The sequence below is a fragment of the Odontesthes bonariensis genome, chromosome 10 (genome assembly GCF_027942865.1).
Source record: "Odontesthes bonariensis isolate fOdoBon6 chromosome 10, fOdoBon6.hap1, whole genome shotgun sequence".
Taxonomy (NCBI): Eukaryota; Metazoa; Chordata; class Actinopteri; order Atheriniformes; family Atherinopsidae; genus Odontesthes; species Odontesthes bonariensis.
In genome coordinates, this window is record NC_134515.1 from 31,244,386 (window position 1) to 31,266,330 (window position 21,945).

Consider the following 21,945-nt stretch of genomic DNA (forward strand, 5'->3'; position numbering starts at 1 on the left):
GTCCCATTACTGCGCACATGTTTTCCAGAGTTTATTGATGATTCTTTTCCATACTTTCTGTTCTTGCATTGTTATCTGTATAGACTAAAGTGCAGCAGTGTTTACATGTTCACAAGCAACAGTGACACTATAAAAAAAAAAGTTTTTGGAGTTTTGTTGAAATGTCTCTGGAGGAGCCTTTTCTTGAAAAAAGTTATTTTTTTAATTTAAAAAACATTGTAGAAAAGCAGCTGAACTTCTCTTTCTTGTTTTGCGAAATGAGACATTTACACACATTTATATATACATTACATACATATGATACATTTATTGGACTGTTAGCAGAAAATAATTAGTTCATTTCTTGGGGGCGCAGAGTTAATTCCATGCCAAGTCACTAAACCCTACCAGTTCATGTCATGGATTATTTTGAAACTGTCATGTTTCTTGAAATCATATAACATAAGCAGTTTTATCTTGAATATGGAAAAACTTCTGATTCTAAAGCTCAATTTCAAATGCCTCTAGAATTCTGAATTTTTCTAAAGTTCATCCCTCAAAACTAAACTTCATTATTTTATGCTTTCTTAGTTTCACAAATTGCCTATTTATTGTTGGATTTGGTTGTAATTTGTATTTCCACAAAGGTTTACATTTTTCAGATCATTAATAAATGACTTTACATATAGCTATTTGTTAGAATATTATTTTCAATGTTTTAGTCTTTCTGTCTTTCTATCAAATATTATTTCTGAATAGCATTGAAACAATTCTGTCATACCTAGAAGATACTTGGTTCTGCATAAAAAAAATCAACCTAACCTTCAACTGGGTTGAAGGGGTCATGTCATGCCAATCATGCCAATACCAATCACTAATGTTTAAACAATTGAAAACTAGTGTATTCGTCCTCCATCCTTAATCATTTAATACTTTTTATAAAATTGCTCATTTTTCCTCCTGTTTAATTGCTGTAAAACTGCACTCATCCATCTCTTAGGTGTATATTTGTACCTTGTTAATGCCAAACTCTTTTTCTATCTTTCCAAACTGCACTCATTGGCCACTTTAGAACGTAAAAACTATTTAATGTAAATTTTTTAAAAAGTAAACAATCTCTATTTGTTTAAAAAAAGTTCATATATGCTTTAACAAAAGTTTAGAGTAGTTGGGAATTTTTGTTTTTTTTTTAAATTTAAACGTCATGACTGAAAAGTATTTAATAGTAGAGCTTTTCATGCAATTTGTTTGTGCAAAATAAGTGACATGAACTAGAAAAGCTACTGTAAGTCATGTAACATGGATTGGCCTATATATTTAATACATGTACACTCTCTGAGTTTTGTCTCTCAAAATGGCAGAAATTTAAACAAACTCAGATCACACAAAGCATGAACTGATTAGTATATGAACTGAAACTTAGTGTACTGTTAGAAACTCTTCCATAAGTGGGCTGCAGCCCAGGAGGTAAAGCAGTCACATGCCAATCAGGGACTATAGGTAGTTAGATTCCTGGCTTCCCCAGTCCATGCTTCAAAGGGTCCTTGGGCAACACAATGATCCTACATTGCCCCTCGTGCACTTATTGTTGTGTAGGTTTGTGAATGATAGAGAAAAAAGCTTATACTGACTGATACATGATAGTGATCAGACTTTCTTTTTATAGCAAACAAATATTACATGATGAGGATACTTGGATATTACTTTTGTAAGCTGGTTTAAAACATATTTTCACACCAAGACCCACAAAACTCAGACATTGAGCTGCTTAAAACATGGCATCTATAATAGATAAATTATAACAATCTTGTCAAGTCATTTATTGCTACAAAGTTTCAAAGACAAACAGTTCCTACAGTTGTAATTTAAATTGAACATTAAGGGAACCTTGTTCTTCATATGTTCTCTCTCAGGTTCCCATGTTACCAAGCTATGTATAGAATATAGCAGAAATATATATGTTGATTAATAAGATGATTGCCATTTTTGTATGCTCAGGCGAGGAGGAGCAGTCACAGCGAGGCAATGGCACTGCAGGCCATTCGTAATGCCAAGGGCAACAGTCTGTGTGTGGATTGCGAAGCACCAAGTACGTTCCCAAATGTCATCTGTCATCTTTCACTCTTAACATTTCCTTTGGACAATAACTTGGCGTAAAGACACAACAGCTTGCAGTGTCGTCATCATTTGTGCTTTGTTTATTTTCTATTATTAGTCCTTTTAGTTTCTTGATAGCATCACATGCTGTAACCCTTTTTCCCTCTCTCGCCCTGCAGATCCCACCTGGGCTAGTTTAAACCTGGGTGCACTGATCTGTATTGAGTGCTCAGGGATCCATCGGAATCTGGGGACTCATCTGTCTCGTGTTCGCTCGCTGGACCTGGACGACTGGCCTGGAGAGCTGACACAAGTCCTGGCTGCCATTGGAAACCACATGGCCAACAGCATCTGGGAGAGCTGCACCCGAGGCCGAACCAAACCAACACCTAATTCTACACGGTTGGGTCAAATAAAACTACATTTAATTCAGAATCAGAATCAGAATCAGCTTTATTGGCCAGGTTTGACTAAACAAACAAGGAATTTGACTCCGGTAAAACTTCACTCCCAAAAGTACAACACTCAACAATAACATAAAAGAATAAAAATTAGAAATACAGAACAGTAAGAATGGAATTGAGTATGGGTGGTAAATAGGGCTGTGTATGAGAATAATAAATACAGTATGTACATTTGCAATAAATAGAAACTATGGGTGGGAATGCAATATTCCAGAGGTGTGTGCGGCTGGGAATGTCCGCCTTCTTGTTGTCCCGGTTAGTGTACCATGGTCATGGATACCTCAACAGGTACAAGCAAAATGCAATAATACAATTGATACAATTGAAGAGGGTGAGAATTGTTCAATAGTGCAATATTGCAATATCAGAGTAGGCAGGTTAAGGATTAGAAATAACTGTAGTGCAAGGCAGTTGAGAGCAATAACAATGTATTTTAATAGCAATACTGTAACTAAGATCAAAGTTTTTAAGGTGCAGATGAGGGAGATGAGCAGAACAGTTTGATTGACTATGTTCACTGTAGGGGTGGGTGCTATTCCTGGGTGTTCAACAGAGTGACTGCTTGGGGGAAGAAGCAGTCACTCTGCTTCTTTAGCAGATAATTATAGCGTTCGGTGTGATAAATTCTCTTTCAAACAGCAACAAAGGTGCCATAGATTTGTAGACACTCATTTATAACATTGAATGCAATGGTTTAACAAATGATTAACATTGCTTTGTTTTGTAATAAGACAAAGTTTTATCCTTCAAGTATTAATTGATGTTACCTAATCCCTGACCCTAAATCTCAACTCATTTTTACACTTAATAGCTTTCACTGTTGTATTTACTCATATTTCACAGCCGACATGACTAAATGGATTACTGATGCTCAAATGCCCAAATGTAGATAAATAAATTAATCAAGTTTATTTTATCATATTTCTGTGAACTTTTGTCTCAACAGTAGTGTGCAGCATTTTATACTATTGTCAAATGCTTCTCTACATTTGCTGTAAATTTAATATGAACTAAATATTCAAAGCTTCAAATGGTGGAGTCAAAATTAAGTACGTATAGGAAACCTAAATGTCCAAGAAGTCTAACCTCTGTATTTTTAGGTACGTGTATTCTGACACTTGTGTCTGTTTTTTCTTTTTTCCAATTTTTCTCCAAATCTTTTACTAGAGAGGAAAGAGAAGGCTGGATTCGTGCTAAATACGAACAGCGTGCGTTTGTAGCGCCTCTTCAGCCTGCCTCAGGGACCCAGCTTCCAGAAGACAGCATGCCTGAGTGGCTGCTGTCTGCAGTGACTGATAGAGATCTGCCCCAGCTGCAGCTTCTTCTGGCCCACAGCACCAAGGAACAAATCAACACTCAACCAGTCGGATCATCTTCACTGCCTCGCACGGCTCTGCACGCTGCTTGTCAGCTTGGGGATGTTGTCATGACCCAGCTGCTTGTCTGGGTGGGTTTCTCCTTTCTGTTCATCAACAATCATGTCAGCTTGATTTGTTTTTTCCAGGTAGCCTTAAACAGCTGTGAAAGCAATGTACTGCGTCCCCACAGCAGGCCCACCTCTCCCTGCATCTATACTGTGCAGTCAACAGAGACAAGGAGCCAGCTTTAGCACCCATGTGCCCGCTGTTTGTATAGTTTTGATCTCATGGCTCAAATAGAAGCAATGCACTGTGATGGTGAAAAGAATTAAGAGAGACATTCTATTTTTTTCTTTGATATAGGCCTCTCACCAGGAACTTAGCATGTGCAGACCATCATGTTTGATTTGTGCTTGCTGTTCTCCTAGCACTCTAGCTGGCACTTTGGTGTCGTTTGGCCTGTTTGTGTGCCTCTCGATTTGATCTGTTTGTAATGCTGGTATAACAGTTATGGCGTTGTGCTGAAGTCAGTGACCAATGGAGCGAGCATAATCGCAGCTTCATGTACCACTTGTTTTTTGCAACGTTGTGCACGCTGCGTGAGGGGTGTGTTGGGAAAACAGGAGGAGCTACAGCGAAGAGTCTGCAAGCAGGTCCTTCTATGGAGGCATATTTATTTACCTTATTCAGACCAAATAGGATACAACATCGAAAAAAAAGGCTTAAAAGTGAAACAGAGAAATTGAAAGTATGAAATTATGTTTGCTTATTACTTTTTCACTTCACTAGTGACTACTTCTAAAGCTACTCCTGCAGTGTCACTGCACTTTTTTTCTCAGTAGTGAACCCTACTGTTTAAGAATATGTATCTGTCCAAAGAGACCACTGTAAGCTTTATGCTCCATAGAGCTGGACTTTAGAGAAGGCCCAGGCATTGCTTACAGATAACTGCACCAAAAGACACATGGGAGGCTCGCTGCGCATATGGAGGGTCTTCGGGTCAAAACAACATTGAACTTTTTAGCTATCAAGCAAAACGCTATGTCGCTATGTACCTTTAATCCCCCCCCAAGAATACCATCCCCATAGTGAAGCAAGGTGATGGTAGCATCAGGCTGGAACTAGGAAACTGGTCTGGTCAGAATTGAGGAAATGATTGATGGTGCTAAATACATAAAAGGAAAACCAGTGACAGTCTTCCAGAGATTGGAGACTGAAGGTTTGCCCTATTAGGAGCATCCCCCTAATATAATGGTAGGGGAAACATTGACATTACAGGTTGCAATGCCTATAAAAGGAAAAATACCAAGGTAATACCAATTTTTTTATTTATGGAATAAGCAGAGGCCTCCCTGTGTTTAAAAGCAGTTGATTTGGAAGTTATTACAGCACAACAGAAAAATTGATAGAGTAGACACACTCTGTTTGCAGGTATTCAGCAAAGTATATGCAATACACATGCCACATTCCTGGTGTAAAGCTAGCCTGAAAACTGCTTCCACGACAATTACCTCACACATGTAGAATAGGCACCAAGCCAAAACTGTATATATCTAACATCTGCAGGAGCTATGGCTGAGATGGGTGTCTCATGCAGCAGGTGAAAGAAAATAATGACATTCTCCAGATGTCACGCTCCATATGTGAAGCCAACTTAAAGCTTTGAATATTTGCTGTTATTACAATGAACTATCAAGGAGCATTTGTAAACACTGTCAAACCTGTACCGTAAGCCTCATCTGCATATTTATCAAAACTGATTAATCTATCATAATTGACACACTTAGTAAGAGCAGGTGGCCTCTGTATTAAATGTACTGCAGGTGATAACCTAAACTCAGTGGAGCATATGTTTTGAAGGAGACATTCTTTTTTCACAAGCTGAATGAAATGCCAGTGACATGTTTTGGTCAATAGTGACGAACCCTACCACTTGCCCAATGACAGAAGGGATAGGCTCAAGGCTTTGTCTGCAGTTTGCCCATGGCCAGTTGGTAACGTTCCAACTTTTTGGCACAATTTTGTTGCAAGTCATGTGTTCAACTAGTTCAGGTTGTTAAAACAGGGCCCCACAAAATGTAAGACCACCTAGCAGGTTAATACCACGGTCAAAACTCACTTAATTCCTCTGTTACAATTCAGCTCCATAAACCCCGTGCTTCACTGTCCTTTCCTTCTTCTGTGTTTTGTTTGTTTATTGTATAGGCTAACATTGAGAACTGTTTGCCTTAGTGGCCTCCTTTTTACTGAAGGTAGCAAGTTTATTTTGATGGTGTATTCAAAGACAAATGGAAGATTATACTTTCCCGCTTCTGACTGGGAAAAAAATTGAGGTATGATTTCCATTAAATTCAATGCAGTTTATATACATAGTATAAAATCACAAGAAATGTCATTGCAATCATAATACAATCAAATCCAATTAATTAGATTCAAAATAGGTCAATTTCCTTTGATTACACCGAAACTTGTCTTCAGTCCAATCTATCGTCCTGAGCGTGCCTGAGGCGACTGGAGAGGAACGACTCCCTTTTAACAGGAAGAAACCTCTGGCAGAAGCAGACTCAGGAAGGGTGGCCGTCTGCCTCGACCAGCTGGGGTTTGAGAAGACAGAAAAGAGGGGACAACAAACACTGTAACACCATTCAAAGGATACCTGTTGATAATGCTAAATGTGCATAATATCATATGTGGAAATAAAGTGAGAAAAAGAGTGCAAAGTGAGGAAACGTGTGATATAGGAGATCGCTAAGCAGTCTAGGCCTATAGCATTTCCGAGTTGGTATATAAAACAGTGGACAAATACCTGGTAGAGTTTGATATTTTTTTTCTTATGATAAGTGGTTTATATACCTTTATATAATTAAATTGTATTGTTTACCGCAAAGCCTAAAGCAAAAGAGGTTGAAGTTCCCACTTCTGAGGCACAGTATATGCAGCATGATTTGAACTTTGAAGTTGGGTGGAGATGAGAAGACTGGATATTTCTACTCTCAGTTGAGAGTGGGATGTAGAAATTCATGGCCATTCTAAACAGCTCACTGAATATTGTCAAACCTAAGGGGCCCCAAACAAAGTGCCAGAGGTTTTCCGTGCTCAGTACTTGACTTTTTCATTGTATATTGTATTACTTATATTTCAAGGTGATCAGAGCTGCCAAATGTTTGACCCTGTAATCAATATTTATTCAATAAATAGGTTTACATGTTTGTTTTCCATTTCTTTCTCCACAGTATGGAATCAATGTAAAAGCGAAAGATAACCAAGGCCAGACAGCCATGATGATGGCCAGGAAAACAGGGAGCAAAGGCTGCATCGATATTTTGCTCCAACATGGGTGTTCCAATGAGACATCTCCCACTGTTGCCACTCCTGTCCTCTCCCGCCGCTCCAGCACTGCCAGTCTTGGTCGAACCAGCTCCAGGAAACGGGTGTCATAGTGTGGACTCAAGATGCTATCACACTGAGGCAAAGGCAAAGAATGCTTGCAGTTTAGAAATTGTTTTAACAAGCAGAGCCGAGAGTGGAAGGGGCTGAAGTGTAACAAATTTACAGAACTACTGTATTACTTCATACAAAGGATCAAACATGAATTTCTGAACATTGAACAACATATCAAACAACTGCAAAGCAATATTCAGTCACTTTTTCGATAAAATACTTATTGCTGAATTACTATCTGGCTGTTCACCTCAATTCAAAGTGGCTCAAGTAGAATTGTAGCAATCTGTAATTTTAGAGCCAACACTCTTGCTGCTTCTGTTTCACTTCATCCTGAAAAAGTAAATACAGCTATGAAGATGAAAAGCAACAAATTTGAGTGTGAACTGTGTCAGATTCTCACTGTTTTGACCAACTTAGTACAAGAACAGGGTGAGGATTTTATTTATATTTGTTGTGACTGGACCAAAATGGCATTTTTTTTCTTTTGGCTTTACAAATAAACATAAAACTACAGTATGGCATGTTGTTAGTCATGTCTGCCTGTCAGTTTGGCCAATTTAAACACATTTTCAGTGATAAATCTGCTGAGATAGTTATGATTAAACTACAGACATGAATGTTTGGAATATTAAATGAATAATTATTATCAAAGATCACAGATATTATGTTTTATTAAGTAAAGAAGTGCACATACTACATATGTAATGTTCAACTCTGTAACAAAGACATACATAAACAGGCCAACGCAGTTTTGTTAATGATTTCATACAAGTAGTTTTAAGAACGTTGATTTTTCATTGTCTTCCATCATTTCTGATTATTCAACATGTCATAAGCCAGTGATGATTTTACAAATGTAAACTTGTGTAATAAAAGTTTTATTTGGGGTTGCTGAGAATCCACATGATGAAGATGTTACTCACCTTTATATCACTGTTGTGTAGGTCGATCCTGTGAGTTCATGTTGAAGTATAAAGTGGTTACAGCTGTCACTGTTTCTTCTGACACATTGTGGGTCGTGTTAATTCCTCATCAGCAAAAGAAATGGTCTCCAGAATAAAATAAACTTTTTTATTAGCATTTATTAATATTATAACATAACTAGTTTTTGTTTCTTTTGTGTAGACATTGGCCTTTTAAGCTGTCCTCTGTTTTGATTCAGGCGGGAGTAGCTATAAGAAAGATGCTACAATTTGTTTTCTATGTTCCCCAGAAGATGAATCCCAATAACTTCCCTCAACTGCCTTCTGCAGGTCAGAGTACCTGTGAGCTCATTCATTATTTACCGCAAGTATTGGCACATTATTTGTACAACTCTTTGTTGTTATGAGACAATGAATGTTGATGAAGTTGGCATTTTCACTTCATATGTCTCAACAGGTAATAAATGGGTTTATAATTTAGACATTCATCTTTTTCTTAGATAAAATGTAATTACCAAACTTTGTAAAGCTGAGAGTAGTTGATAGATTTAACAGCTTTTTAAAATTGTGCATTTAGCCTTAACTAAATGACTCAGATAATCACACCAGAATACTGATCAATGAATAATGCAGGTGCATTCTTAATTATCAAGGCCAAATTATTCATTTCTGCCAAGTAATAGAAATGTAAAGTGGACATGAGGAAACAATAATGCTTTGCATATGGCAGATACAATTCAATGGGTTTTTCAAAAGTTTTAGACATGCAGAGACAAAAATTTCTGGTTTGTAAGAGTTTTATTTTATATCAAAACATAAGAGCCCAAATTTCCAAGCTCCCCCATCATCCTCCCAATAAAGCAGATCATGCTTAAAAATACTATAATGCTGTGAAAAGAGTCTTTAGAGATTATTTAAAAGTAAGCCTTGGGTTTGTGTTATCAAAGGGTGTTATCATAGTTGTTGTTGTTTTGTTTTTTCCCCTTTTTTAAATTTTTAATCTATCTGAAGTACTGATAGATCCTTTTTAGCTCAGAAATGACAACAATTATATTTATCACACCAGGGCTTGATAAACAAATTGAGACTTAAAAGACCCTGTCATGCACAGTTATTTTTTCTTCTTCTATATCTTTGTATGTCTGTATGTAGAATTTATCTATGCCTCAAGGAAGTATATACGCTACAGCAACATCTGAAAAACAGAGTATTTGCACACAGGCTATATGCATGAAATACATTATCAATAAGAAGGTCTAGTTTCAGGTATAATCAGAAGTTTTTAAACACAACCGAGACACACATGGTTCATAGATAAATATCTACATGCAAATCCGGTATTACGTATATAATAGCATGTTATGTGGATGAACAACTGTATTCACAAGGTAATTAGCTTATAACTTACACAAAAGGGCAGGGGAAAAAGTCAAAGCCTTATACCATGTAGGTATTAAAAAGTCAGTTGGGATAAAATAATTGTAATAATATTCCCTTTTGTATTTTAGTTGTAGCAGTCTGCAATTAGAGTAGCTGCTGGGAGGCCATAGAGTGCCATGAGAGGTGTTTTGCTGACATCTTGCTCTCACCGACTTTCCCTGTTTCAAATCCAATTTGAAAAATGTATTTTGTTTGTGAAATACAAGAGGGAGAAATGTCAGTCAGTCTATTTTCCTCCATCTCACTTTATATCGATCAAAATCCAATACTCTTGTCTTAAACCTGGACAAAATACATTTAGTGGACCGTAGAGACCCTTTAAAACTGGAAATGTAACTAAATCTAGAAATGTAATCAATGTCAGTTTCAATTTACTCTTTTCGGTTTATTTATTTTGTCTTAAAAAAACTGCCTCCTGAGCCTTTTTTCGTTGCAGTAACGCCTCCAGCCAATAGAGGGCGACGTCACAGCTTTAGTTGACGTCTTTACAGTGCGACGGACCACCTAAACGCTAGTAATTAGATGCATGTAGCTGACCACCTGAGTCCTTTTGAAAACAGAAGATAGGAGACGAGTTTTCACGGATTAGACATACATGTCCACAGGTAAGTCAAAGATTACATGTAACGAATACCTCTAAAATGTGTGTGTTTTTAGCTGTTAGTGAGCAAAATATAATAAAAATTTTAAAAACATGTCTGAGCTCCGTTTGCTTCTTATTGAGCTGCTCTTGGTCAGCATCATTGACATACAGTGACACAGAGTTTAGTCAGCAGGAGCCAGCAAAAACGCTAATGTAACTGTAAATGTAAAATGAGACATCGATGTGTTAGACCGCATTTTATTGGTTACTGGAACAAACTATTATCTCACTTAAAAACAAGTGTGTATATAGTTATAGTTATATATTAGAATTTCAATATCTCAGCTGGGAATTGATTTATTTTAAAGGCTGCCATATTTACTCAGTCATATAACAACTTCAATCACTTGATCAAGAGCAGAGACCAAACTGCTAAATGTCTAAATTATCAGAATATTCAATACAATCTGAAATTAATTTAAAAATTGCTTTTGGAGCTAAAGCTACCGGCCAGTTACTCATGCATGAATCCTCAGTGCCTGTTTTGATTGCTAAGAGGTAGTTTATTTCATTACTCAATAGTTCCAGGTTCTGTCAATTGCTAGTTTTCTTTGTGTTATGTTATTGATAATAGAGCATTTTGGAATTTTATACTTTAAGTTTAAGTAAACTTGTTATTTGAAAACATTATTTTCAGGAACAGGAAACTGATACTTATTACTTTCTCAATGTTCTTATATTTGATTAACTCGTTAACAGAATACACATATAGTAACATATAGTTCTGTGCTTTTACTTCTTTATATTTTTCTCCCCGGGAACCACACTTTCTTGTAATCTAGCTATTTTTTTTTCTAATCCTTCAGGCTTTCGGAGGGTCTAACCAAAGTTTTTCTTTAGATATGTACTACTTTTTCACTTATTTGTATCTTAATAGAAATCTCTTTTTTTTACATTCTATTGTTTGTGAAGCCTTATTACATTAAGGGATGAACAAGACCTGTTTGCATATACCAGACAATTCAGCAAATAACTATTTTCATTCCAACTTTAGGCAATTGTTACAAACACACATTTCTTCCCATATCTTTAGTTTCAACACAAAAATACCAACGATAACAAAGTTTGACAGGCATAAAATATTTTTTGTTTGCAGAGACTCCCATTGGAAAAATACTGCAAGGGTCAAAATGTTTTAAAGAACTATCCAATGCATTATTAAAACCAAGAATGATAAATTTGATTTTGGTGAACCATAATTTCAAGATGTTTTCAGAGGAAAATGATTATAATTACAGTCGCCCAATGACAGCTGGGATAGGCTCCAGCTCCCCCTGTGTTGGATTAAGCGGGTAAAGAAAATAGATTGGATGGATGATGATAGTCATGATCAGAGTTTGTGAATACATTAAGTAAATCAAATCCAAGAAAATCAACAGTAGAAATTCAGAGCATTTCCAAAATGCACAAAGCAAAGACAAATCAAAGTGATTGCATTAAAACTCTGTGTAGCCGTAAGAAAACTATTTGTCAGCAAGGCCATTGAGAAAAATAACCATCAATTTTACCAGCCAGCATAAAGATTGGATTCTAGAGTCCAGATTTAACCTGTTCCAGAGTGATGGGCACATTAGGTTAAGAAGAGCATCGGATGAAGTGCCTCATCCATCATGCCAAATGCCTACTGCACGAGCCTGTAGGGGAGGTACGATCTGGAGTTACCTCAGTTGGTCAAGTCTACGTTCGGCAGTATAATGTGTGCAAAAAATAAGGTCAGCTGACTTCCTGAATGAACTGAAAGACCAGATTTTCCATCAATTGATGTTTTTTGTTCCCTGATGACATTGGCACATTCCAACATTTCACAACGCCTGGATTCATTGGTATCAAATTATGAAAGAGTAGTTCTCCTGCGCGAGATATTTTTTACACACGGAGATCTTAACATGACGGACAGTCTTTGCAATGTGCTTGAGATAACTTTATGGATTGGTCAAACTGTCCCATCATCCATACAAGATCTTAACAAAAAATGAATGCAATTCTGACAGAAAATGAATGTTTTGACATTGCATGTATCACTGTCATGGTGAATGTGTGCTGTCAAAGCTAAAGGTTGTCCAGCCAGATATTGGTGTGTGACTTTTCTTGAGGGTAAGCTCTATACTTTTGCACAGCAAAAGTAAAAGTCATTGATGAAAACCTTTTTTTTTTCTTTTTTAATGTTTCCATGACCTACTTAGGTGTCACAGACACTTCCCACTATTCTGACCTTTGAGTATCATCTATAAATGAATCAATAATGGAGATATTTGCAGTTGAAGAAGTGTGTCTGTTGTTTTTCCATATTTATCTTGACCTTTTTTTTTTTTTTTACATGTTCTTGCAGATCAGTTGTAGCATTACGAGCAGCAGTAGCCATGAGGATCCAGCTGCAGGGTCCTGCCCATGCTGTGAGCCTGTTAGTCGAGCTCAACCGCTGCCGCCAAACACGCCAGTACTGTGATGTGTTCCTGCAAGTGGGCAATCAGACTTTTGGAGCGCACCGTGCAATTTTGGCCTGTGCCGGTACGTACTTCCACAACCTGTTCACCCAGGCCCCCGTCTTATCCCCTGCTGTCGTCTCGCTGGAATTTATCTCCCCTGCCAACTTTGAGAAGGTGCTGACATTTGTGTATACAGGGGAGATCTTGACTGATCTTATAGATGTCGGGGTGCTGTATGAGCTGGCTGAGAGGTTTGGCATCAGTGAACTGGTGAGGACCTGCCACGCCACTTTCCCTGACCTGCAGGCATCTGTGTCTGCCAAATCTAAAAAAGGCAGGGCTGGAGAGGTTCCTCTGGACTCCACAATCATCTCTGCTCCAACTGCAATCATAGCTATTAGTGCAGCTTCTGTGACTGCGTCCTCCGTGTGTTCCTCCGCCACTTCCTGTTGCTCATCAGCAGCTCCATCAGCAGCCGCCTCCTCGCCTCTTGCCCAAGTAAGGACAGTCAGGCCTGACTGTGAATCTCACACTGAGGGTCTCTCTTTGAACCTAAAGACAGAATATGTCCAGTCTCATATGAGCAATAGGCAGATGGCAGAAGGTGATCAGCTACAACAAGATAATCTTTTAACCAGCAACAGCCTTTCCAGTCAGACTGAGACTGTACGGCGTCCAGGCCCCTTGTGCCACATGAAGACTGAGCAGGGTCTGGAAGATGGGGAGGCCGAACGGGGCTGTGAAAATCGTAACACAAATGGTCAAATGATTTCTGAGAGAGGCCATCTTCCTCAAAGCAGCAAGCCCGTGCCATCGGACTCCTGCTCCCTCCCTGACTCAGCGGCTCAGCTCGAAGCTGAGATCTGCACCCCAACTTCATATTCAGGAGAGCCTCTAGGCATCCTACATGTAAGGTCAGTTAAGGATGGCCTGATGGATGTGCAGAGGGACTGCAGGGTGATATTTGGAGAGGTGGAAACGGGAGAAACGGGGGAGAAGAGTGAGGCAATGGAGGGAACCGAGGAGGAGCACTGGAGGAAGTCAGCAGGTAGGATTATTGAGTTGAGTGATGATGAGAAGTTCACGGAGGAGGAAAATGAGAGTGCTGAAGATGACCTTGTTTGTGTGGAGAACAGGATTACAAGAGAAGGAGGAAGTGCAAACAGCCAGGTAATTGCTGTGTTCTTTTGCAGTAGAATGCTTCAGGATGAATGTGTGTCCATACTACAGAATGCACCTTTCTCCTGCAGGTGCTGTCATGTAAAGCCTGCTCAGCGCTTCTTCCGCCAGACCCAGCTACCATCAGGAGACACGGTGAGACCCACCTGACAGAGCTGGGGCTCTGCAGGGTATGCGGGGCCTCGTTTCCGGATCGTGCTGCTGGTGTCTCCCACTCCCTCTCCCATGTTGGGATTAAGCTCTTCACATGTGACATGTGTCATTTGCAACTTTGCAGCCAAAACAAACTGCTGCGTCACCACCACCAGACAGCCTCCAGTTACAGCATACCACAGGAGAAGCTGACCAACAGCAGCCAAGGCCTATCCTGTGAGCTTGAGTGTGCCCTGTGCACCACAACCCTCAGTAAGGACTTCCAGGTATTAAAAAAATTGTTTTGAGTTAAGAAAATGCTTTTAAATGTCAGGTCAGTTTGATACATCATTCTTTATGGGACACCAGGCTCACAAGAGCGAAAGACATTAAATGTGTATGGAAAATATCAGTAGTACAACAATAACATGAAAAATGAGGATGAGAATTCTATAAATTACTATAAATATATGGAAAAAATGGACACTAAGAGGTACTCAAGTGGCATCTTGTTGCCTGTCGGGTGTGGTTCAAAAGGAGACATGAGGACCAAAACAAGTTCTGCCACATTTTACCCATTATGATAACTTAAATTTTTTTTAATGTAACAGAAATTTAAAGACATCCCCTAAATAGAATAGAAACTAGAAAAATACTTTATGCATCCCCCAATGGGGATTAAATCCTTCACATGTAAACAATTGTTTGTATTTCACGAAGAACTGACTAACTTACTGTTGCAGTACTGTTATGTCAAAAGGACAAATCTTTTTATTTTCCCCATTGTGTTATTTTTACTCTACATTACAACGAAAACTAAACAATTTCCTAGTTTAGTTTTTAGACTATGCCAGCGGTCACAGATGGCATCTTGACATTTAAGCTTAAAATGTCCATATGTCTTTAGAACTTACTGTACACCGGCCATCATGCTTTTTTAAGTAAATGTGAGAAGTTGTAGTTAGTCAACCTTCATCTTTGCTAAGAGTAAAGAGTATAGATCACTGGTTTATTTACAGGCCAATGATGGACAGGCAGCAGTTGACAGGCCAGATCTGACTTGTACTGAGGCTGTATTTTGTTTACAGGGACTGTGCATCCTTAATGACCTTAATGATGAAACTGCCTAATGCAAGACAAGAGAAGAAACTTTTTTTTTCTGCAGATTTTAGCTGTGGGTAAAATCCACTGCATTTGAGGGGAGGCTGGAGCCTATCCCAGCTTTTTGAGGCAGGGTACACCCTGAACAGGTCACATAGCTAAATAATTTCTAATTTAGTTTTTCTAATTTAAGATTTAGAAATGGTTTAGTTTAATAATAAGGTTAAAGAAAAAAAAAAAGGATTCTGCAGGGGGTTGGTAACACCACACTGGCTGTGTTGATTAACATATCTTACACAAAGCCATTGCTAAACAGTTTGTGAGCTTTCTTGGATTTGTAACATTTTTACGTGCATACCCTCAATCAATATGCTGGATGGGGGCAACATATTCTCCCATCCAGAATATGTCTTTTCCTGGAAAGACCTTACATATTCAGCAAGACCATGCTTAACTGCATACTGCATCTCTTACAATGGCATGGCATCACAAGTTAAAGATTCTGGGGGCTGGACTGGCCTGCCTGCATTCCAAAAATTTGACCAATAAAAAAACATTTTGTTCATCATGAAATGTGAAATATAACTTGGAGGACCGAAGGCTGTTGAGCAGGTCCAGTAACTAATCTCCTTAAAGGAAAAGGGGATGCTACAGTGGTAAACATGGCCCTGTCTCAACTAGTTTGAGCTGTGCTGCCATCAAATTTAATAGAAGGTAACATTTTTCATTGGTCAAATGTTTAATGTTTTCTATCTTTTAATTGTCACTTAAATATTGGTTTATGAAAATTGCTAATTATTACATTCTGTTCTTGTATACATTTTATGCAGCATCCCAACATCTTTAGAATTGAGTGTAATTTAGATTACAGTGACTGCACTGAATTGAATTAGAATTTGATTGACTTGGACTATATCGTTAAAGCACCTTGGAATTACTTTTGTTGTGAGTTTGAGCAATTTAAATAGATAAAAGACTAGGCCTAATAAGGGGGTCTTTGTTTTCCGTGTGAAAGGGTCTAACTCTCTCCTTTATGTCACATTTCCTTCATCCTTTGCAGACTGTCAGAGATCACCTGCTGAGCCATGTGTGTCCTAAGAGCCTGACGTGTGGAGTGTGTCACCTCCCTCAGCTCTCCTTGTGCTCTCTGCTCTGGCACACTCTTGCCCACCTCTCTTTACCTGTGTACCCCTGCCCACAATGCGTCTGCTGCTTTGTAGAGCGCCCCCTGCTGGACAGACATATGATGGCACATGCTGATGAGGCAGCGGCTCAGGAGAGGGAGCAGTTGACGCTGAATACTCACAAAGTCAGAACAGATGAAATTGAGGAAGAAAGTATGACAGCTATGGAGGAGATGCATTGTTTTTTGTGCCCACAGACATTCTGCTCATCCTCTGCCTTTCAATACCACCTCAGTTTGCACAACTCTGAGTCCATTAGGAGTGTGGGAGACACATGGGGTCATGGGTGGTTAAGCAAACGTAAAGCCGAACAGTTTCTGGAGTGTCCCCCATCTTCCTGCTCCTCTTCTTCAAGCAACATTGGCAGCCTTATTAAGATTAGCAACCTGGGTTTGGGCATGGGAAGGGGCTTCAGCATACCAGAGAAGTTCTTTCAAGGTCGAGTACACAACTTGTCCTCCGGGGACCAGACCAATGAGAGCTCAGGGCCAGAAGGAGGAGCCGACACACCAGGGTTGCGTGCAAAGTGGTACCACTGTCACTACTGTGGCAAACGCTTCGCCCACTCTGGGGAGTTCACTTATCATCTCCGCATCCACACAGGGGAGAAACCCTACCAGTGTAAGGTGTGTTTGCGCTTCTTCAGAGGCCGCTCCACCATGATCTGCCACCTGAAAACGCATGCCGGCGCACTCATGTATCGCTGCACCGAGTGTGGCCTTTACTTCTCTACGCTGAAGCTGGTGTCGTCGCATATGGAGCTCCACAAAGACTACCTTCCACCAGACTTCAACATCGAGCAGACCTTCATGTACAACGATCATTCCAAAGAACCACTGCCTAATGCGGACACCTGAGGAGCTGCATGCCTCGTCCTCTCTGCCTGATTGTCTTGACCACTGCGGATAATAAACTAGGGCTGCAAGTAAAGATTAGTTTCAATATTGGTTATATTTGTGGGCAATGTTTGAATATCTGTTGTCAAACATGTAAATTGAAATGCCCTAAAAGACATCTTGGAATAGTTTTTTGTTGTTCACCCTTTCCAAAACTCAAAAACATTTAATTTGTGATATGAAAGAAAAAGATTCCAACAGCAAATAATGTTATCGACATTTTTTGACTATTTGACTCAAATTTTCCCATTTTTGACAAAATGTAAAACAAAATATATAAATGTATACATGAATGACATCTTCATTTGGATTATTTTGTCCAACCAAAAAAGTATTCACAAAATTATATCATGTACACAAAATACATCGGATTTGAGGAGCTGGAATCGGAGCACATTTGTCATGGTTTTACAGTTTGGGCTGTAATCGGTATGCGTGATCTGTGGGTTTAAGTTACTTTACTCTGTCATCATAAGTCATTTTACTCTGACTTTAGTTTGCACTTTTAAGAAGTGGCTGAAACCTGCAGAACTATGGCTCAATTACAGTCCTTTCTCATGTTGATCAATCATCATTGTGACTGTCAAAGAAATGATACATTTTCATCATTTATGTACCATCGCCATACAATTTTCTGATCAAAAAACTGTTCAACTCTGTTAGACACAGACTCAACCTGGAGTTGTAGTCTCTGAACTTGAAGAGAAGGGGACGTCACTTGGTGACGGTGCTTCCTGCTCTATACGAGTGTGCGGTTAATGTGGCAAGTAGTTACTTATTGTAGTTTTTCTTAGTACATATTTTATTTTGTTTCCTTAAAGTTGTATTTTTCACTGCACAGAGAAAATGTGAATTCCATTTATGTTTTTTTGCATAAAGGTGATTTCTTTTAATCTTGAAGACGTAAAAGCTTTTTAGTCACATGCTACAGTTGTTTTTAACATTTGAAGCCTGTTCTGTAATAAAAATGCTCTGTAAGTGCTCCATGTTTCTTAGTGACATTTTTTTCTAACTCATATTTTTGACAACAGTATGGCTATTAATTGTATTTTTATGCCTTTATATTTGTGAGTATCTATTTCTGAAGCTGTGTATGAATGTTTTTTAAATGAATGCCTCTATGTAGACTTCTCTCTCCTACATTATTTTCAATCTGTTGGATGGCCTTTTACTACGTCCTGCCACAGAAAATTCCTCTATCATTTAAGTGATGAACTTGCAGAAAAATGTGCGACATCATGGGCCTCCTGCTTCCAGACGCTTCTCACCTTTGCCCTTCAAAAGCCATGTTCCTTCCTGCTATTGTGCCATCTGTGGACTGACACCCCCATTTCCTTTACTTTTCCTACCTTTTTTTTTATCATTTAAACTGTTGAACATGACACATTCCAGAAATGGAAGTCAGTGTTAGAAAAATCAGCAGTAACTGTAGAAGAAGCGGAGTGACTTGTAAAATAAACATGAAGCTTCCAAATATGTATTCCAAACCTTTTCATTGTTTTACTGTTTTTCAGCAAGTTACTGTTGTTTAGAAAGCTTAGATCGATACAGTGTTTGAGGGTGTTTTATTGTATGATAACAGATCATTACTACATAAGCACCCAGAAAAAGATTAATAAGCATTCAGGAAGGCATGCTAGGATTTATCTATAATTAAACAGTTATATTTTCATATTTGCAAGATGTTTGCATGGATATAAGGATTGCAACTGCCTGATGACTGCAGATGATTGGTTTATAGACATTCCTGGCGTGGCACTATTCTTCCTCTTTGTTGTCAGATTACAGTCATTGCTACAAGATCCTGCGGGAGTTGTGCAGGTTTGCAGACCAAAAAAACATTTCCGAAAAAGGAAAAAAAAAAAGTGGATTGTGAGAGGATGTTGTGCCTAATTGATGCTCCTTGAACACATAGGATTGATTCAGTTCTGTTCCACTTTTACTTATCAACAAAAAAAAACCTGACATCCACACTATTCGCTATTCTCAGTGTTTTTTTTTTTCTTTCTTTTTCTACGATCCAACATCAGACTGGCTGGTACTGGCGTTACTTAACGTGTGCTGCTTCCCCACTTCTTCCTCACCTTCATTAGGAGTGCTGGGTTTGGCCCCCACCTGGTTTACAGTCCCCTCTCTGGGTATGTAGTTTATCACAGTGTTGATAAGGTTGTTTCGAAAACTCTTGCTGAGAAAGTTGTAGAGGAGAGGGTTTGCTACACAGTGGAAAAGGGAGAGGCTTTGCACCACGCTAAAAGAGAAGTAGAGGGCTTCCACAGTATTGCAACTAAAGACATATGGGTCGAGGTCGTCTATAATGATCAGGAACATGACCAGGTGGTAGGGCAGCCAGCACACCACAAACACCAGGGAGTACATGTGCACCAGCCACACGTCCCGCCGGCCCTGCACATCTGGCGCTGTTTGAACCGCACGGGCAATCAACACATTGCATGTGATGATGACAGCGGCAGGACCGAGAAACTGGAAGAGCAAGCAAAGAAAGGCTACAGACACAAACCATTCAGTGTAGTTGTACTCTGGCAGCATGTAGCAGCCCGGTTCATTCCACTCCAGAAGATCCACATGGACATTCTCCATCAGAGCTAGAAACAAGGAGAACACCCAAAGGCCTCCACAAAGCACCCAGCGCTGCATGCCAACCACAGGGAAGAAAGCTGAGGACGACGGTCTGGTAAGGGACAGATAACGCTCTAGGGTCATGAAGGCCAGGAAGAAGGAGCTGCTGTAAAAGTTGACAACGTAGATAAGGTTGGTGACCTTGCAGAGGAAGCGGCCCCACAGCCAAACCTTGTCCATGGTCACCTCCATCATGAAGAAAGGCAGGATCACAATCACCATCAGGTCTGACAGGCTCACATTGATGATGCAGAAGATGACCCCATTGGCTGAGTGGCGTCGACGCCAGTTCACCCAGACAACCACCAGGTTCTCGAGCAGGCCAACCATGAAGATGAAAAGGTAAAGCAGGAAGAGGGCAATGCGTCTGTAGTCGGCATCGAGTTGGATGGTGCACTCGTATACAAACCATGGTGTGCCATTCAAGAAGTCCAATGAGTGGTTGTGCTCCTGGATGGTCATGGTCTGGACTGAAAGGCAGAGGAAACATGTTTCACATTTGGACAGAGTTTAGGTTTACTTTGGGGTCAATCTGATTTTGTTTTCATATGTTACATCATGGCAAAGGAGGAGTAGAGCACCGGGCAGGATGTTACTTTTAATGTTTTTGGAGGTAAATACTAAAAGCGCGGCATGTTATCAGACTGCCATTTCACAACCTTCAGAACAGAGATGTTTTACTTAAAGGTGCAGTATTAAAATCATACACCCTAACAATATGGCAATATTTTTTACAAAGAGCACTCTGCCTCACACTTATGACACTTATGGTACTCTCTTAACTATGTTTAATTTCAGAAAGTACAAATATAGTGTTTGTCTTTGAATTTTTTTCTCTCATCAGAATGAGCCATCGTTTCTTTCCCATTTCTTTTTCTTTACTCTCCCTCTTTGCCTGCCAGGTTCGGCACTTTTAAATGTAAAGTATTGTAAACAAAAATTAATAGATAAGCAGTACTTGGGAAACAAGGGAAGCTTTGCATTCATAAAGCCTCCCTTGGCAAAGCAAATATGTTTGGCATTAAACGGCATTCCGATTACAATTCTGCTGCCACAATGCTGGACAGGACAATGGGAAAAAACTAAAAGAATGAGTTACCAACATCATCACCCAAAACAAGACCATACATACCAACAATGGGTTGGGAGAGAAAAAAGGAACACATTCTAATAAATTATTCATGTATTTTACAAATAAATTGTAAATATTAGATTTACAATAGAAACATATAAAGATTTTTTTTTTGTTGTTCCTAATTTCTTTTTAAAAGAACAAATAAAAATGAATATTTAAAAAAAGGCTCAACAGAACTCAGAGATTTCCACCTGCCAATGAAATCAGCAGCTGCTCTCAATAGCTCTTTTTGCTCAAGGTAAGACCAGAGGCAGTTCATTTTTGTTTTACAATGACACAAGGACATCTATTTCAAGCTCTGGAGTGACAAAAAAAGAAAAAGAAACTTTACGCAGCTCTCCTTTTCTGGTTCCGAATCTAAGTTTGGTTATCTGTAAATGTATGGAAATGCTGAACTGTACCTTGTTGTAATGATGGGCAGACTGGAGTTGAACTGGTTCCTCCCAAAGTCTTGTTTCCCTCTGTGTAGCTTGCAGACTGATGCTGAGAAATATCTGAGCAATCAAGCAGCCAGGACTTTCAGCCCTCCCATTTCCCATGAACACACACATCTAACAGGACATCCACAGTGAGTGATGAGAAGTGGAGCTAAAATCCAGAGACACCAGCAAGAGGGAAGAGAATGCCTTGTGTGCTTTTGGTGTTGTCTTTTTCCTTTATGATGTGCAATCCATGGATAGATATGAAGCCCTATGTCGTTTTTGTGGTGAGTCACTGACATACAGGGACCGGCCACAACACTGACGTCACCACGATATACTTTTTAAATTTATTTTTTACGATGTCTTGTACTGTATGCCATTAAAAAATTCATTAAAAAATGATTGTTTGGTATGCATTTTAATATCATCACCTGCAAAAGAACAAAAACAATGATGTCGGATCCTACTTGTCAGGAACATATACA

The 21,945-nt window shown here is 39.1% G+C and overlaps 3 protein-coding genes across 7 annotated transcripts in view; 2 read left to right on the plus strand and 1 right to left on the minus strand.

Moving 5' to 3' along the window:
• agap2 (ArfGAP with GTPase domain, ankyrin repeat and PH domain 2) overlaps positions 1 to 8,334 on the plus strand; it is a 68,968-nt gene extending 60,634 nt beyond the window's left edge. For all 5 annotated transcript variants that reach the window (XM_075475266.1, XM_075475267.1, XM_075475263.1 and 2 more), the window contains 4 exons: positions 1,978 to 2,068; positions 2,256 to 2,478; positions 3,708 to 3,987; positions 7,132 to 8,334. In XM_075475266.1, coding sequence (XP_075331381.1) covers positions 1,978 to 2,068; positions 2,256 to 2,478; positions 3,708 to 3,987; positions 7,132 to 7,338 — 801 coding nt within the window. In that variant the 3' untranslated portion in view covers positions 7,339 to 8,334. The remainder of the gene's footprint in view (positions 1 to 1,977; positions 2,069 to 2,255; positions 2,479 to 3,707; positions 3,988 to 7,131) is intronic.
• A 1,738-nt stretch (positions 8,335 to 10,072) lies between these two features.
• On the plus strand, positions 10,073 to 18,704 carry zbtb39 (zinc finger and BTB domain containing 39). Its single transcript, XM_075475268.1, has 4 exons — positions 10,073 to 10,310; positions 12,678 to 13,944; positions 14,025 to 14,372; positions 16,247 to 18,704. Exons 2-4 carry the CDS (start codon positions 12,709 to 12,711, stop codon positions 17,225 to 17,227), a joined length of 2,565 nt encoding a protein of 854 aa, XP_075331383.1. The 5' UTR covers positions 10,073 to 10,310; positions 12,678 to 12,708; the 3' UTR covers positions 17,228 to 18,704.
• A 38-nt stretch (positions 18,705 to 18,742) lies between these two features.
• On the minus strand, positions 18,743 to 21,590 carry ackr5 (atypical chemokine receptor 5). Its single transcript, XM_075475270.1, has 2 exons — positions 21,440 to 21,590; positions 18,743 to 20,373 (listed from the first exon to the last, which is right to left on the minus strand). The coding sequence occupies exon 2, from the start codon at positions 20,363 to 20,365 to the stop codon at positions 19,280 to 19,282; it is 1,086 nt and encodes a 361-aa protein (XP_075331385.1). The 5' UTR covers positions 20,366 to 20,373; positions 21,440 to 21,590; the 3' UTR covers positions 18,743 to 19,279.
• Positions 21,591 to 21,945: the final 355 nt, after the last annotated feature.